The sequence below is a fragment of the Henckelia pumila genome, chromosome 2 (genome assembly GCF_033568475.1).
Source record: "Henckelia pumila isolate YLH828 chromosome 2, ASM3356847v2, whole genome shotgun sequence".
Lineage (NCBI taxonomy): Eukaryota > Viridiplantae > Streptophyta > Magnoliopsida > Lamiales > Gesneriaceae > Henckelia > Henckelia pumila.
Window position 1 is genome coordinate 12601100 of NC_133121.1, and position 19170 is coordinate 12620269.

General features: G+C 37.5%; 1 protein-coding gene across 1 annotated transcript; it reads right to left on the bottom strand.

The window, feature by feature from the left end:
* Positions 1–14011: 14011 nt before the first annotated feature.
* LOC140879437 (transketolase, chloroplastic-like) lies at positions 14012–17582 on the bottom strand. Its single transcript, XM_073283132.1, has 7 exons — positions 17070–17582; positions 16627–16717; positions 16437–16542; positions 16075–16357; positions 15757–15905; positions 15518–15671; positions 14012–15313 (listed from the first exon to the last, which is right to left on the bottom strand). The coding sequence occupies exons 1-7, from the start codon at positions 17556–17558 to the stop codon at positions 14354–14356; spliced, it is 2232 nt and encodes a 743-aa protein (XP_073139233.1). The 5' UTR covers positions 17559–17582; the 3' UTR covers positions 14012–14353.
* Positions 17583–19170: the final 1588 nt, after the last annotated feature.

Below are 19170 nucleotides of genomic sequence, written 5' to 3' on the forward strand. Positions count from 1 at the left end.
ATTAATTATTTTCCAAAAATCATCAATGGTTGTCCTTCATGGTCGCGAACCACACTCCCCCTTAGGGGTGGTGTAAACGAGCCGAACTACTCGTGAGCAGCTCGTGAGTAGCTCGGTCAAAGCTCGACTCGAGCTCGATTTGACCGAGCTCGAGCTCGAGCATACAATCTACCTCGAGTCGAGCTTTGAAACTATGTGATCGAGCTACTCGATAAGCCACATATAAAAAAATATAATATAAATAAATATATATAAATATAATATATATATATATATATATGTTTATATATTTATTTATTATATTTATTTATTTATTTATTTTATAAAATATATAATATTATATTTATTTATTTATTCATATATTTTTAATTTTTACTATATATATAATTTTCAAGCTCGAGCTCGAGCACTCGAACTACAAACGAGCTCGAGCTCGACTCGAACACATATTTTACTACTCGATCGAGGTCGAGTAGTAAAATATGAGTCGGGCTCGAGCTCGAGTAGTGCTCGGCTCGATAACATACCTACTCCCGCCACAACAAAGCCATTTGAATTCTCATTATAAGATGCATCGACATCAAGCCTCAAATGATTGGACTGTTATCCAACTCCGCGGCGAAGGTGGTAAAATTCCCCTATTGGTTAGGCTTATGCAAGACTTACGAGACTCATGGAACTCACGAAGTACCACCTCGCTCCACTCCACATCAACCAAACCTCCCCTATGATCTGGACTATGAACCAATTTTAGCCTCTCAGACCAGTTATAACTCCAATTTGGAAAGTTTACCCATCAACCATATGATCGCGTCGATAACATCCAAATGCATAACCTGTCTCAAAAAAGACCAGAAACAAGTATTCGTCCACCAAGATTTAATAGCTGGGCAAAAAAACAAAGCATGGCTAGTAGAATCGAAACCGAAGTTACATAGCGGGCAAGAGCCAGAAGTAGGTACATGGTGATTCCACAGGTACATCTAAAATTTTAATATCTAACAAATTTTCATGGTTTTAACAATTTTGGCCAATGTATTGATGTGTGATATTTTTAGTTTTGTATTTTCAATAAATCGTCATGTAACTGTGTATTTGTGGGTTGAGTAGATGCTATCCGCAGGGTAGTACCCTGCGGATAACGTGGCGACTCATGATTGGTTAAAATCAATGGGCCCCACGTGGAACCCACTAATTTTGACCAATTATGGGGTTACATGTCGCCCGCAGGGTAGTGCCCTGTGGGTGGCATGTACTAAACCGTATTTGTGATCAATTTTTGTCCTTTCATCAAAATCATGTAATTAAATGGATATTATCATTGTTAAAATTCATACTTACGTTATTATAAAACGTTTATATCGCGAGAAATTTTTCTGATCGCGTATTTAAAAAAATTTAACGATTATATTGGTCATTTAATATTTTAATTACATGTTTTTAGGTTGAAAAGACTAAAATTGATTTTTTTTTTTTAAAAAAAAAACAAAATTACATGACTATTTTTTATTCTTTGAAGCATACAGGACCAAAAATGTCACACCTCAATACATACAACATTGAAATTGACATTTTGCCTTTAAATTATACTAAAAACAAAAAAAAACAAAAAAAACTTTTGTTGATCTTCAAATATAATTATTCATATTTTATTCAAGATTTTGTAGGATACACAAAATTTAATCATTTTTTATATAAAATACAAAGAATTAATGGGGTTTACAAAATTTTAATTACCAAAATTTTATTCAATTGGGTAAGATTTAAATTTAAACATATTCAAAATTAATATTACAAAATAAAATATTTTTTACTTCAAGATATTTTGGCTGCGCATAATCTAGAGATTAATAACATAATTTGAGAACGGGTGCACGTGGAACCCCACGCACCCTAGGGTGCGTGAGATCAAAACTGTGTGTGTATATATATATATATATATAGAACTCATTTGTTTCATATAGATGTTGATAATTCTCAATAGTGTGATCTTCCTGACCGAGCTAATGAAGCTAGTTCGACCTAATAGAGCCTGCAACCAACAGCAAGAGTGTTAAGAGGGGTCGGAAAGTGTTCCGGCGTATCTCCTTCGACGCTCAAGTCAGATGTTAGGATAGTGAAATTAGTGAGTGGTGTGTGAGCACTCGATGAAATTGGAATCCCAAACAATGAAATCAAACCTGGTATTTATAAGAGAGACCTCTGGATTTGGTGCCGACCTTTCATAAATAGAACCCGCGAATATTGGGATTGTAATCCGTGAATCTTGGCTGAGATCTCGTCCGAATCTTCTCTAAACATGGAAGGTCGAATCTTTGAAGAGATCTGGTACTGTATAGCTGATCTGGCGTTTTAGCTGACCTATTATCTTAGCCGAGCTGCCGAGCTAACTGATAACTTAGCCGACCTTCCACGTGGCCTTCCTAAGATTAATGGTTAGGGAGCTTTGCCGAGCTGCTGAGCTAACTGATAGCAAAGCCGACCTTCCACCTGGCCGACCTAAGATTAATAGCGAGAGAGCTTTGCCGTGCTGCCAAGCTAACTGATAGCTTAGCCGACCTTTCGCATGGCCGACCTAAGATTAACGGCGAGGGAGCTTTGCCGAGCTGCTGAGCTAATTGATAGCTTAGCCGACCTTCCGCCTGGCCGACCTAAGATTAATGGCGAGGGAGCTTTGCCGAGCTGCCGAGTTGACTGGTGTTGTGGCCGACCTTCCGAGGTAATGACTGCTGAGCTAACTGCTAATGTGATCGCTGCCCAGGGCAGCGATCGTCGCTGCCCAATGGGCAGCGACGGGCTGCCCAGCCCGCGCCCGGTCAGGGCACGGGCTGCCCGGGATTGTCCCGGGCAGCCCGGAAAAATTAAAAATTGATTTTTGAAATTTTTGAATTTTTGAAATTCTAGTGTTTGATCCGATCGAAAAATGTTTTTGATAAGATCACGAGACATCGGATCGAATTGTTCGAGTCCGAAATTTTTAAAATTGATTTTTGGATAAATTTGAATTTTTGGAAAATTTAAATATTTTATCCGTTAAATTGAATTTTGAAAATTGATTATTTTGGTACAATTGATGATAAGATGTGATCTTATGGATGGATAAGATAAAATATGATTTTATCTTTTAAATTATGATGCCACAGCATGTTTATCCAATTATTTAAATTTTGAATTTAAAATTGGATAATGGGATGATCGATTGCCATAACCAATTTTGTAGGTGTATGTTAGGAATTTACATTTGTCTTATTGTTGTTGGTGTTTATTAATGGGCTTGGTTTATAGCCCAATATGATTGTCATATGTAATAAAAGTGGGCCTGGTTTATGGCCCGTTTCCACCCCTACAAATGTATCCCATATTTGTCATCGAAATTTATTGTAAATTTATTAGACTTAGTGGGAGACAAAGATTTGAAGAAATGGTGGGCCCAGCAGACAATGAAGACTGAAGAAATGTAAATTGAAAACTCAATGTAATAGGATTGCATTGCATACCTGCATATTACCTAGGATTGGACTTAGACTCGTGATTGGCAACCACGGGTCGAATAGATAATGAGATCGATCATCCTTAAATAATATATGATATTATTGATGTATGCATGTTTAGAACAAATTGTATGAATCCCGCAAGCATACATAAAAATGAATGATGAGGCAAATTTTTAAAATTAAAAATCCCTCATTTTAAATATGATTTAAAATTTATATCAAGATTAATAAAAGGGAATTTAAATATTGTTTAAATTTTCCTACCTTCCATCAACGATCAATGTATGAGATGCTACCCGCGGATATGGTCCGGCTCATATTATTGGGGGGCCCGTTCGTCGGAAAGCTGTACATTGGATCGACAAATGTTGTAAGTTGGGTGGAACTCCCATGGGATCGGCTCATATTATTGGGGGATCCACATGGCGACCGTCCATCACAACTTAATATTGATGGGTCATCTTGACATGTCACAATAAACGGCGTCATATTATTGGGCCCTTATTGGACATGAGGTAAATACATGGGGGTTACTTTGGAAGTAATTGGGCTCTACCTTTTGAAAATTATGGTTGGCTGATATTATTCGGGACTATGATTTGTCAATTGGACTCCATGTTCTCACTAAAGAAAAAGTTTCCCGTTTTCACTAGAGGGTGGTGAAATCGTTAAAATAGTGGGAGTGTAATTCATAAAATTAAAATTTGCCATATTTTATGTCTTAGTAAATTAATTAAACAATCACTGATTATTGTCTGTTTTCTTTTCAGTATATCGTTACAATGAATTCGCGTAATCCACTATTTGCAATTCTCGAACAAAACAAACTTTCTGGCGCAATCAATACAGGATGGTTCCATAAGTTAAGATTGTCCTGAGTTCGGAAAAGATTTTCTAAGTGTTAGAAAAGGCTTCTCCGAAAACAGCCTCGGCTGATGTAACTGCCGAAAGGTTGGCCGAACTAGAGAAATGGTTGGACCATGATCTCAAGGCCAAATGTTACATGCAAAATTCGACAAGTCTAAACAAGTTTGTCATTACTGCAAGAAACCCGGTCATTGGAAACGTAACTGCAAGGAATACCTCGAGCAGTTGAGAACTGCAAAGGGTATGTTTTACATTGAAATAAATGTTTTACTTAATACTACTTCTTGGGTATTGGATACCAGATATAGATCTCACATTTGCAATGAGTTGCAAATGATGACAAGAAGTAATAAGCTAAGAATGGGTGAGACCCAGCTAAGGCTCGGGAATGGTTCTAGAGTCGAAGCCAAAGCTATAGGAGACATTTATTTAGTTTTGCAGAACAATTTTAAGTTATTTTTGAGAAATGTTTTATATGTTCCGGATTTGGTCAAAAACATTATATCTATTTCTATGCTTGATAGAGATGGTTTTTCTTGCAATTTTGTAAATGAGATTTGCAATATTTACAAGAATGAATGTTTGATTGGAAATGGACAACTTGAAAACGATCTATATAGCTTAAAATTAAAAGATGTTCCAATTAATTATGTTGATAAACCGGTAACAACAATTAAAAGGAATGACGATAGTCAAAACCCGGCAAACCTTTGGCATGACTAGGCTAGGTCATATTTCCTCAAGGAGGATGAACAAGCTAGTGGGAGAGGGCATGTTTGATATGTCTGATATTAACTCTCTACCTACTTGTGAGTCCTGCCTAAAGGGAAAAATGACTAAATCTCCTTTCAAAGGGAAACCTGAGCGTAGTCAAAATCTGTTGGATTTGATCCATACAGATGTTTGCGGTCCATTTAGGATTGGTACTAAATGTGGCAACACCTACTTCATTACCTTTACTGATGATTATTCAAGGTATGTGTATTTATATTTAATGAAATATAAGTCTGAAGCATTTGAAAAGTTCAAAGAATTCAAGGCTGAAGTAGAAAACAAACTAGGCAAAAGTATTAAGGCACTTCGATCGGATCGTGGTGGAGAATACTTAAGTGCCGAGTTTTTGGACTATCTAAAAGAGAATGGGATTCTCTCTCAGTGGACTCCTCCTATGACACCACAGCTGAATGGTGTTTCGGAGCGTCGTAATAGAACCTTGTTGGACATGGTTCGATCCATCATGTGCTTCACTGAGCTCCCACCATCGTTTTGGGGCTACGCGCTTGAAACGGCGATTTTGTTGTTGAACAACGTTCACACTAAAGCAGTAGATAAAACACCATACGAGTTATGGAATGGCAAATCTCCTAAGTATTCGTACTTGAGGATTTGGGGATGTCCTGCTTACGTGAAGCAGACAGTGGGAGATAAGTTGGATAGTCGATCCATCTTATGTTATTTTGTGGGGTATCCGAAGAATTCAATCGGATATTATTTTTATCATCCTGCTGAAACAAAGGTGTTTGTTTCAAGGAATGCCACCTTCTTGGAGAAGGAATTCTTATTGGATAAGAAAGGCAAGATGATGGAACTCAAAAAAATTCGAGAAGAACCCGAAATACAAATTAACGATTCTACACCTCAAGAATCATCACAAGACACGCCTATTGCTAGAAGATCCGAGAGGACTTCTAGGCCTCCTGCTAGATATGGTCTTCTTCTTGAAGGGGATCAAAGTGAACCCGATATTGGATGTGATCCAAGAAACTTCAAGGAAGCAATTTCTGATGCGGATTCTAATTTATGGCTTGAAGCAATGCAGTCGAAAATAGACTCGATACATTCAAACCAAGTTTGGTCTTTAGTAGATCCTCCTGATGGAATTGTTCCAATAGGATGTAAATGGATTTACAAAAGAAAACTTGGGCCTGATGACAAGGTGTTGACCTATAAGGCACGATTGGTTGCAAAAGGTTATACTCAAAGACAAGGAGTTGACTATGATGAAACCTTTTCACCAGTCGCAATGTTCAAGTCCATAAGAATCCTAATTGCCATAACAACATGGTATGACTATGAGATATGGCAAATGGATGTGAAGACTGCATTTCTTAATGGAAACATTAAGGAAGAAATCTATATGATGCAGCCTGAAGGATTCACCTCCATGGGAAGCGAGCATAAGGTAAGAAAGCTTCAGAGATCAATTTATGGTCTAAAACAAGCATCAAGAAGTTGGAACCAGAAATTTGATGAAACAATAAAGGATTTTGGTTTCATCAAGAACCCGAAGGAACCATGCGTGTACAAGAAAGTAGTTAAGGATGCGGTAACATTCTTAGTACTTTATGTTGATGACATCCTACTCATTGGGAATGACGTAGGGATGTTGCAGTCAACAAAGATATGGTTATCAGGTAGATTCTCGATGAAGGATTTGGGTGAGGAATCCTATATTCTAGGGATACAGATCTATAGAGATAGATCTAAGAGAATGATAGGACTCACTCAAGCAACCTATATCGACACTATATTGAAAAGGTTTTCAATGGATGAGTCCAAGAGAGGACATCTACCTATGTGTCATGAAGTTTCTCTATCCAAGTCTATGTGTCCCAAGACTGACGAAGAGATAGAGAAAATGACACACATACCATATGCGTCAGCCATAGGTAGTATCATGTATGGGATGATATCTACTAGACCGGATGTGGCCTATGCTCTGAGCGTCACGAGCAGATATCAAGCCAATCCAGGTCAAATGCATTGGAAAGCCGTGAAGGATATTCTTAAGTACTTGAGAAGAACTAAGAATATATTCATGGTTTATGGTGGAAGAGAATTGAAGTTGGAAGGCTACACCGACTCTAGCTTCCAAAGTGACGTGGATGACTCGAAATCAACCTCTGGATTTGTATTCGTTCTCAATGGCGGTGCTGTCTCTTGGAAGAGTTCCAAGCAAGACACCACAGCGGATTCCACCACTGAGGCAGAATACATTGCAGCATCAGCTGCTGCTAAAGAGGCGGTTTGGATGAGGAAATTCATCCAAGAGTTGGGTGTGATTCCAGAATCTGTTGGTCCAGTCCCGGTGTACTGCGACAACACTGGTGTCGTTGCTCAGGCAAAGGAACCAAGGTCTCATCAAAGATCCAAACACATACTGAGAAAATACCACATCGTCCGGGAGATCGTGGAAAGAGGAGACATTACAGTCGAGAGAGTGGCCTCTGCAGACAATATCGCTGATCCGCTTACGAAGCCCTTGCCAGGACCATTGTTTGACAAACATCGCGATGCAATGGGATTACGTAATATGACTAGTTGGCTTTAGGGCAAGTGGGAGATTGAAAGAGTAGGTGCCCGGATAGCCAACTTGTGGCTAAGGGATTTTATGACTCTTTGTGTAAACAATCTTTGTTTAATATAATTTACATTTTATTAATGGCAATGACTTTATCTTTCTTCATATTGTTATATTGTGATATACTATTGTTGTATTGATAAAGACCTTGAATATACTATAGTGTATGTAAGATGTGGTAGTACATGGGGATGACTATCATGAAACACATCTTATAGTCACTGTATATTTTAAACAGTTCCTAGTCGATTGAGCCGTCCGAAAATAAGGATAAGGATCGCTCGAGTTTGAGACTAGCATTTGCGATGCAGAGTACCACGTTTCATTGGTAGGGAACATAGAGATGTTCGAAGCATGCAAATGGATATTCATATGATGAATGATCGAACTACCCTATTCGGACTTTCCAAGTGGTTATCACTTATCGAGTGGATAAAGTCCGCGTTTTTGGTTGTACACCATTAGTCCTTATTACTTGAAACATCATTGAGACTCTGTATGCTAGTACTGTGCTTTGACTCGTTTACCGACTCTATGAGGGTCATCAGGTGTCGGGATTGGGTACAGTTACGACGCATATAGGAGTCGATGCTTTGTTGTCAAAGATTCACCACATACTTGCGAGTGTGGATATCCTATGCGATCTGAGAAGATATTAGTGTGACGAATCTCTGGCCAGAGTACATGATGTGTTTTAGGTTAATGGTTATCCTAGTAACACATGCAATGTCACTAATAGATCTCCAAGATGTTGTGCATAGTTATCGAATCTCGAACGACTCTCGATGCACCAATGGTTGTTGATTCGATCGGGATATTTGGTTGAAGGGACTGTACTGTACGCTAACCAAAATCTACTGGTTCTTGCAGGCACTATCAGTAATACCTAGGGAATCATGGGGCGATGTTGCTAGACGCTCTTACCATGATTCGTTGGGTAAGTCGGAAATTGTTGTTCCGAGTCACAAGGAGTTGTGAGCCCACGGCTAGCTGTATTCCTGAACCATTGAGGGTTACACAAGTAATGGATTACTAAAACCCCGTAGAGATAGTTAAATTTAAAGAGTTAAATTTAATGAAAGAGAAATTGGATTTCTCAACTAAAGGGAGTGAAATTTCCTAAAATGACATAGTGATGGGCATTTTTGGAAATCACTGAATTCGGATTCAGAAAAATTATCTTGACTCTAAAAGATGCAGAAATGGTTTCTGTGCACATTGGTGAAATCAGTTTATCAATCGGAGTCACGATGAATTTTATATTAATTTTTATAACAACGGGCTTGGCTTGTTGGGCTTAAGTTATGGATTGTGGGCTTTAAGGAGTTAGAGTCCTGATACAATTATAACTAGAAATTATCTATAAATAGAGGTGTTGGGTTCGAAAATCAAACACTTTGTGTCTTATAATTTTCGAAATTACACTCTAAATATTCTAAGGGTTTTTCGAAATCCTTGTCCCTCCCGGAGAAAATTCAGACTTGTGATTTTTGTGAAAAATTACAATTCTGAATTAACAGATCATATCTGTTTATTCTCTACGCAAAACTTCTGATTGATTTCTAGTGCAGTCAATCAGAGGGTTTCTGTTTTCTGTTCGTGGACCTTATTCCGGTGATTGATCGTGACGCCATCGGTTCCCGGGATATACAAGAAGAGCAGATTAAATTCTGTTGGTGTCCATAATCTCGCTTCGAGATTAGAGGTAAAATATTTAATTAATTATTATTTATTTTACTTGTGTGATTTAATCGTTAAACGTTTTGATACCCATGATATGAAATTGTTTCATATCAAAGAAAAATAAAATTTTTAAACTTCCGCTGCACCGGGTATCGATTCAATTGATCTGAACACAGTTTTCCAACAGTTGCTGTCTTTTGTGGAAATTAAAAAATCACAACGTGGCCAATTCTCCATCTTGCATTCATGAGCAAACTTTCCTATAAATAGGCACATAACCCTTGCTTGAAATGTATCCCAAAATGAAGCAATACAAAGCTTCTACAAATAGAGAGCATAAGAAAAATAGTGAGAGTTTTTTTGAGTGTTCTCTTGTGTGAGTTATAGAAATATTTTCTCGGTAATACTCGGGGTTTGGGTGTGGTGAGATATAGTGTTTTATATACACTTGTAATATTTCTCCGGTTATAAATATTGCAGCAGCTCCGTGGACGTAGCCTATATTGGTTGAACCACGTAAATCTTGGTGTTCTTGTTGATTGTTTTATTACGCAATTATTATTATCGTCATGATCACTCCAGCATAATCCATAACAACTGGTATCAGAGCTGTTACGGTGTTCGGGATCCTTGGTGAAAAATTTCTTAAAATTCTGAGTATGCTCTGTGGTTGCAGCTTTGTCTGATCTTCCACATCAGAAAAGATTTTTTGAAATTTAATTAAGGCAGGTGAAGCGATGGCCGGAAATGATGGATCGGGACCTGGAATCAATAATTTCGATGGTACAGATTTTACGTTCTGGCGGTTACAGATTAAAGATTATCTGTATAGCAAGAATCTACATCAACCTCTATCGGGGGTGAAACCAGAAAAGATGGAGGATGATGAATGGGAGCTTCTTGACCGACAAGTGTTGGGGGTAATACGCTTGACCCTAACAAAGAACGTGGCACACAACGTGGAGGAGGCAAATACCACGGAGGAGATGATGTCCATTTTGTCGGACATATACGAGAAGCCATCAGCAAATAATAAAGTGTTCCTCATGAAAAAGTTATTTAACTTGAAGATGGAAGAAGGTGCTTCGGTGGCGGCACACGTCAATGAATTCAACACGATTGTTTTCCAGCTAACATCGGTTGAAATTAAATTTGATGATGAGATCCGTGCACTTATTCTTTTGGCGTCTTTACCAAATACTTGGGAGCCGATGCGGGCAGCGGTTAGCAATTCTGCTGGAAAGGGAAAATTACAATTCAATGATGTCCGAGATTGAATTCTCGGCGAAGAAGTTCGAAGGAGGGATTCGGGTGAAGGGACATCATCATCTGCCCTAAATCTCGAAAATAAAATTAGGGGCAGGAGTAGCGAAAAACGTTCTAACCGATGGCGTGGCTCAAGGAGTGGAAAAGACAAAAATACATTCGAAAAGAAATTAAAGTGCTGGAGCTGTGGTGAAACTGGTCATATGAAAAAGAACTGCAGATCACCCAAGAATAATGCAAATGTTGTGGCTGAGCAAGTACACGATGCTTTAGTGTTATCCATAGAAAGCCCTGTTGACTCTTGGGTTATGGATTCTGGAGCCTCGTTTCATACCACGGGTAATCGCGATTTATTCGATAGTTACATTGATGTCGATCATGGAAAAAAATTTCTAGCTGATGGAAAACCTTTGGAGATTGTTGGTATGGGAGATGTCCGGTTGAAAAGGTCAAATGGATATGTCTGGAAAATCAATAAAGTCAGACATATACCAAGACTGACGCGAAATCTGATCTCAGTGGGACAGTTAGATGACGAAGGCCATAAAGTGACCTTTGGTGATGGCTCTTGGAAAGTGAGCAAAGGAGCCATGATTGTTGCACTTTCGACTACTGAAGCTGAGTATGTTGCAGTGACAGAAGCTAGCAAGGAGATGATATGGTTGAGATCATTTCTTGAGGAGTTGGGTCAGAAGCTTGAGGATAGCACATTACACTGTGACAGTCAGAGTGCTATTCATTTGGCAAAGAATCCTGTTTATCATGCTAGGACGAAGCATATACAGGTTCGGTACCATTTCATCAGATCTGTTCTGAAAGATGAAATCTTGATTCTTGAGAAGATTCCTGGAAGTAAAAATCCAGCTGATATGTTCACAAAGGCGGTGACCACTGACAAACTGAAGTTATGCTCGACTTCATTCGGACTGCATGTATGAAAGAGAAAGCATGAGTTGCTGCATTGATTGTGTGAAGCCATGATTGAAATCAAGTCTTCAAGTGGGAGAAATGTTAGGTGAATTCAAAAAAAACACGCAACAAACATTATTTGACCAAGTTGCTGTCTTTTGTGGAAATTGAAAAATCACAACGTGGCCAATTCTCCATCTTGCATTCATGAGCAAACTTGCCTATAAATAGGCACATAACCCTTGCTTGAAATGTATCCCAAAACGAAGCAATACAAAGCTTCTACAAATAGAGAGCATAAGAAAAATAGTGAGAGTTTTCTTAAGTGTTCTCTTGTGTGAGTTAGAGAAATATTTTCTCGGTAATACTCGGGGTTTGGGTGTGGTGAGATATAGTGTTTTATATACACTTGTAATATTTCTCCGGTTATAAATATTGCAGCAGCTCCGTGGACGTAGCCTATATTGGGTGAACCACGTAAATCTTGGTGTTCTTGTTGATTATTTTATTCCGCAATTATTATTATCATCATGATCACTCCGGCATAATCCATAACACCCGTTAGCCCGTTTTGACACCTTTAATTAAAATCAATATTTTACTATTTTATGTTCTGTTTAGAAGAATGTTTACTACACAAATATATTAACTAAAAAATTGATAAATTATATTTTATTGCTAATAGTGTCTCGTTTATAAGATATTGTATATAAAATTAAACTTTGACATTTTAATTTGAAAACATAAGAAATTTATGGAATAAATTATGAAAAACATATTAATGAAATATTTATTCCAAAAATTAGAAATAGAAGATAATAACAAACAATCGTTATGATGAATAATATTTGTAATCACTCAACAAAATATTTTTTTTTTATTTTTGTGCATATTGTTCTATATTTAAAAATATGGAATAACTAAATTATAAAAATTAATTTTTGAATTACTAAAGTCTTATATAATTTAATTATTTTAGGAAGAAAAATTGCTAATAAGTTTATCCAAACAAGAAGAGCAATCAATGAGAGGATAGTATAGTCCATATCTATCCGCATGGATATCATAAGCTAGAAAACAGCTCTTATCAGCTCATGCATCATAACACTTCTATCCGCATATCGCAGACATCATTCATTCGAGCCAAAAGCCTCATTGCTCTAATGAATCATACATCTGAATAATTGGATTGGATTCACTTTTCGGAATGAGTCACTTCATTCAGTGTACTCAATTTCTAAAATATAGTCCGGCCTCCCAATTGTTCATATTCATAAAATCAGTTAGTTTACTAACAGTTGTTAGCTAATTATTTAGTTCAATTTCAATATATGGGGATGAGCACAATTCAATAAAGCAACCGGATTAACTAGACCAGCAATCATCGGGAAACATATCAATACATCGATGCGATATTTTCATCGATCATATTATAATTTCCATGTCAAATACTCGAAAGATGTACAATAAACCGCGACTGATTAGGCATAATGTGAGGAGGGGATATGCTGAATCATGTGACTTATTGGATGCGGTTTAAATCACCTATTCAATATTTATGAAGAAGGGTCCAATTTTTTTATTGTCAAACTATAGTAAATAAATTTACTTTTTTTTTTCTTTGGCAAATTGACAAGCTAATAAGTTTTTTTTTATACAAAAAGAAAAGAAAAAGAAAAAAAAAGGAAAGAAAAGTGAAGTATATAAGTTTAATACGAAATAGAGGCTAGGGGTGCTTATTATTAACCACCACACAATAGTTGGTGTTGGATTGATAGACCCCACTTTGCGTTCCTTAGAATGGAAGGCCCTCAAAATTTGATGATCAGATTAGGATTGGCCTTGAATGAATTCAATGGCTTTCCATTCACAATCCAATCCTTTTCACTCCAGATCCAAATTCATCAGAAGAAACCACCACCCTTGACTCCTACCCGCTAACGATGAGATATATCCACACTCGTCAAATTTCGGGAAAATTATTTTTTTGGTCCATGTTTGGATTAAGAATCATTTCCGTCTATCTTTTACCAATGACACAGAATTATTAAAAAACCAAGTGAGTAAACCACAAACGTCTAGTACTGACTTCCCTTTACAATTTGAATGATGTTTCTCTTAACAGGATGATTATGTTTTATATCAGTGAGACGAGTTGAACAAACTCGCATCTATAATAAAAAATAATCATTTTAGCATAAAAAACAATATTTTTTCATAGATCGAATCTAAGAAAATAGATCGAATCTAAGAAAGAGATCTGTACGACTGCATGACCATTCCATCTCTTTGGCATATCACGAACGAAAGGTATCGTGAAATTTGTATTGTTTTACATTCAAAATCTTGAGATTTGACGAGGTTATTCGAAAGTTAGCAAAGCTCTGAAAACCCATCATAAAAAGTTGTCGAGAAGTAAGAGCATACCAACTTGAGAAGTGGAGAAAATACATTCTTATTACCTTTCAGCTATGTAAAAGTGTAGCACGGAGCATTTTTAATCAATCAAAATACATCGGGTTACAAAATCAAGACAAGGTTTCTATTGCATAGATTCAGGAGAACTCATGTACCTATTAGTTTGCGCAATCGGATGGCCCAAATTCTAAAACAACAGAGAAATTTTATCTTTTCTTTATTAGGAAATCTCTAGCGGCATACCGTGAAACCGGCATCTTGTTCATGAGTTTTAAACTTAATTTACCAACCCAGAATCCAAAAGTGAGTTCTTTTCGAGGAAGACGATATCCAACCAAGAATTGAGCACAAAAGCCTAGCAGAGTTCTTTCGCCGCAGCTATGACAGCTTCTGCTGTGATGCCGAATTCCTTGTATATTTTGCCTGCAGGCGCACTAGCTCCAAATCTGTCGATTCCAATGGCCTTCCCTTTAGACCCAACAATCTTTCCCCAGCCAAATGTCGATCCAGCTTCAATGCTTACTCTAGCAGTTACAGAAGCTGGCAAAACGCTTTCTTTGTACTCGTCGGATTGCTCATCGAAAAGCTCCCAAGAAACGAAGGAGACAACTCTGACTTTCTTGCCTTCCTTTCTGAGTTCATCTGCCGCCTTCGCTGCAATCTCCAACTCAGAACCGGTTCCGATCAAAATGACATCAGGCTTATTACCAGATGAGTTGTCTGATATTGTATACCCTCCTTTTGTCACTCCATCAATGGAGGTTCCAGCAAGGTTGGGCAGCTTTTGTCGAGAAAGAGCAAGAACGGATGGTCTCTTCCTGTTGAGGACAGCTACCTTGTACGACCCAGCTGTCTCGTTGCCATCAGCTGGACGGAGCATTAATATGTTTGGCATAGCACGGAAACTTGCCAAATGCTCGATAGGCTGATGGGTTGGTCCATCTTCTCCGAGCCCAATTGAGTCGTGGGTCATGACATAGATCACTCCAGCTTCACACAAAGCCGAGATTCTCATAGCTGCTCTCATGTAATCAGTGAACACAAAGAACGTCGCGCAATAGGGAATGAAGCCAGGGCTGTGAAGGGCAATTCCGTTGCATATAGCTCCCATACCATGTTCCCGAACACCAAACCTTACATTTCGCTCTTCGGGTGTATTTTTTTGAAAGTCACCAAACATTTTCAGAAGGGTCATGTTAGATGAGGCAAGGTCAGCACTGCCACCAAGAAGACCGGGAAGGACCTTAGCAAGAGCATTAAGGTTTTGCTGTGAGAGATTTCTGGTAGCATCACCAGGGGTCTCTGGAGTGTAAGTCTGAATGGAAATAAAACGGGAGAGAGGTCAACTTTAAGATTAGAACTATGACAAACTCAGGAAGATTTTCTGGAATGAATAATTTGATATTCACATCTCGTAATTTAAGAATTGCTCTATCAACCTATCTGCACATTCATCGATTTACATGAAATTTCACAGCATTCCAACATGATATCATTTAGAAGGCAAAAACCAACTCACAGGAAGAGCCTTCTCCCAACCAGCGGGTAGTTCACCAGTGATGATGGATTTCAGCTCGGCAGCTTCTACCGGATATTTCTTTTCATATTCTGCAAACTTGGCATTCCATTGAGCTTCAAAGGCAGCACCATCAGGAACATGTCGGCTCCAATGCCTGCAAAAAAGCATTCACTGCACATTAAAATATTTCGAAGATAGTTGTCATCACTTAAATCCAATTAAAAAGTCGGCATCCTTACTTCTTCACATCCTCGGGTACATGGAATGGCTCGTAAGGCCATCCAAGGTTCTTTCTGGTGGCTTCAACTTCCTTGGCACCCAATGCACTTCCGTGCACACTATATGAGTTGGCCTTGTTGGGGGATCCGAATCCAATGGTTGTCGTAACCTTCCAAATGATGGACAATATAAAATCAAAACACAGTTGACTACAGAAGTTCACCATATGCTTATTTCTCTAAGCAAGCAGTTATTATGACACGAGAAGGAAAGCAGAAGGAACCGATTAATCTCCTCCTCATTTTCAAATCACCCAAATGCAAAAACAAATGTCTGACCTTGATCAAGGTGGGCTTGTCTTTCACAGCCTTTGCCTCCTTAATGGCAGCACGAATTTCATCGTATCCTGTGTTACCATTCTTCACCCATATTACATGCCAGCCAAGGGACTCAAGACGGGTGTCAACGGTCTCGGTAAAAGCAATTTCTGTGTCACCATCAATAGTGATGTGGTTGTCATCATAAAAGGCAATCAGTTTCCCAAGTCCCCAATGTCCAGCAAGAGAGCTGGCTTCATTTGAAATACCCTCCATTTGACAACCATCACCCAGAATAACATATCTGCAAAGAAGCCAAAGTCAAGTCATACATGACGATACCAAAATTTGAAAGTGACAAGCAAGTATGATTGATATCTCACGTGTAATGATCGACTATCTCGCTATCTGGTTTGTTATAACGGGCCGCCAGGTGCTTCTCTGCAAGTGCCAAGCCGACAGCATTGGCAATACCTTGACCAAGGGGGCCTAGACAAAAGCAAATGAGGTAATTAACAAATCTCGATTCAACTACACAAGCATATGAATTCAAATTTTGGATAAAATTCATACCAGTGGTGACTTCAATACCAGGAGTCTCAAAGTTCTCAGGATGACCTGGTGTTCTGCTGCCCCATTGACGGAAACTCTTCAAGTCCTCTTCCTGTCAGATAGATTACATGTTTATGTTCACAAATTAGTCCCTAAATCAGCGAAATTCCCAGATTCTCGAACCAAAAATTGAGCTGAAAAACTGGATTTTTGTAATCAAAATTGCTCACACACCCCCCTCCAAACTATCACAAAAACCCAGTCTTTAATCAAGATAAAGAAATTCCCAGATTCTCGAACCAAAACTTTGAATCAGCAAAAACCAACATCCAAACACAGTACACTCCACTCAGATCTACCAGAAGCACAACACCACAATCTTTACTGTAACACGATGGCGCAGGAATAAGAACATACTAAAAGTGGACAAGAAAATAGTAACACGTTAAGGTCAAAGCTACAACCTTTACAGAATCATATCCCGCGAGGTGCAGAAGCGCATACTGGAGCATACATCCATGTCCGGCGGAGAGCACGAAGCGGTCGCGATTAAACCAATAGGGGTTCTTGGGGTTGTACCTCATCACTTCATCGTACAGTATATGACCCATCGGGGCACAACCCATGGGAAGACCCGGGTGCCCGGAATTAGCCTTCTCCACTGCGTCAATCGCCAAGAAACGGATCGTGTTGACCGATTTATCAACGAGAGCAGTTTCGGTAGTCTTCTCGAGAGTTTCAACGGCCGCTGAGGCGGTGACTGGAAGGCGGGTGAGTACTGGTGTCCGGCGGCGGGTGGGGGAGGAGAAGGAGGTGGTGGTGGTGGGTTTGAGGCCGGAGAAGGAGGGGACGGAGAGGGAACTGGCGGCCGTTGGGGCAGCGGAGCCATGGCGGGGGATGGCGGAGCGGGAGAGGATGGCTTGGGAGAGAGTGAGGGAGGATGAAGAAGCCATGGCTCTGATGTGCTGAAGGGAAATGGTGATGGGATGGAGGATTTTAAAGAAAATATTTGAGGTCGTGGATTTTTTTATTTTTATTTTTATTTTTCTGATTAGATAAATAAAATTTATAATTAAATTTATTACGTAATTTTGAAATTATTGATTTTCGGAAAAAAAAAATTCTAAAAAAATAGAATTTTTTTTTTTTTTTTTTTTTTTTTTTTTTTTTTTTTTTTATGAGTATTAGATGCAAGAAAGAGTTGTTGGGTATTAAAGAAACATCATCATTTAAAGTGAATTTTGGGAAGATGTTTTATTGTTTAGAATATATACTTATGTAAGACATTATAAAAAAAAATTTGTAATTTTTTTTGACAGGTAACGTTTGTAAATTTAGTTTTTAAAATTAATTATTCTCTATATCTTGAAATATATTTTAAACTTATATATTTAAAAAATGAAAATAAATATATTTTAAACAGCTCCATTATGCATAGTGGTTTTCTCATCATTTAACAATTATATGTAAACTACAATCTTTCTCAAAAAAAAAAAAAAAAAAAAGGTATGCAAACTACAATCTCGTGTATATCTACAGAAATTTGTAGAATAAAATACATTATATATCGAAATTCCTCCTATAGACAAGTTTTCATTTTAAGATCCCATAAATTTTGTATATATGCTAATAATTTGGAAAAATGAATAACAATTTTCCCCCTATTATTAATTCTTCACTATATAGGAAATAAAATCAAAACCCCCATGTAAATATATATATATATATATATATATATATATATATATTATTTCACCGCCAAACACCAAAAATGTTTTCTTATTGCATTTTTGTTAAAAAGGAAAAAACCCAAATTTATATATATTACTTAACCGCCAAACACCAAAATATCTTCAAACCAATTGTTTTCTTAAAAAATGAATTCTCAAACTGAATTTTTAAAGTGCAATTTGCAACCAGTTTGGGTGTTTGGCGGTGAAGTAATTTAACACTTGACGACATTTAAGAGACATGATCATGATTCATTGGTTTGCCCTTGGCCTTATTAGGACTCCTAAAGCTATGTAGTCCACAATTTCTACAATGGTATATTGGATATTCTAAAATATTTGGGGTAGGAATACTATATTTTTGTTTCATTTTCTATATATTACATAAATACATATGTATACAAATAAATATAATATAAAAAATTTATGGACCGTAAATTTTTATGTGGAATGCATGAAATTGTGTTTTGGACTAACTTATATATATATAATTTTGACAATATTTCTAATATAAAATAATAATAGTTATAAAGTAGAATTCAAGATAACAAAGTGAATGCCAATACATCTAAGTCAAGATTGTCACGTAAAAAAAACAATAATTCAAAATTTCTTAAAGGGCAATTATTCATCTTTTCGAAAATGAGAGCAATATTATATGTCATTTCAGGAATATATAGTGGTGAAAAATTTGTTACAGCTAGAACTCACACGATACTTAGTCTCAAATTTTAGAATCCTTCGAGAGTAAAAACATTATGACTTGTGCATTCTAAAAACCAAAATTAGCAAATTTTAAATTTTTTTTAGACCTAAAATTTTTTTAGAGATCCCA

Coding starts and splice junctions, on each gene's coding strand:
- LOC140879437 (XM_073283132.1), bottom strand. CDS start 17,558: ATGGCTTCTTCATCCTCCCTCACTCTCTCCCAAGCCATCCTCTCCCGC. Junction 16,543..16,626: donor TGGTATTGAAGTCACCACTG/GTATGAATTTTA, acceptor GCTTTTGTCTAG/GCCCCCTTGGTCAAGGTATT. Junction 16,358..16,436: donor GAGATAGTCGATCATTACAC/GTGAGATATCAA, acceptor GCTTCTTTGCAG/ATATGTTATTCTGGGTGATG.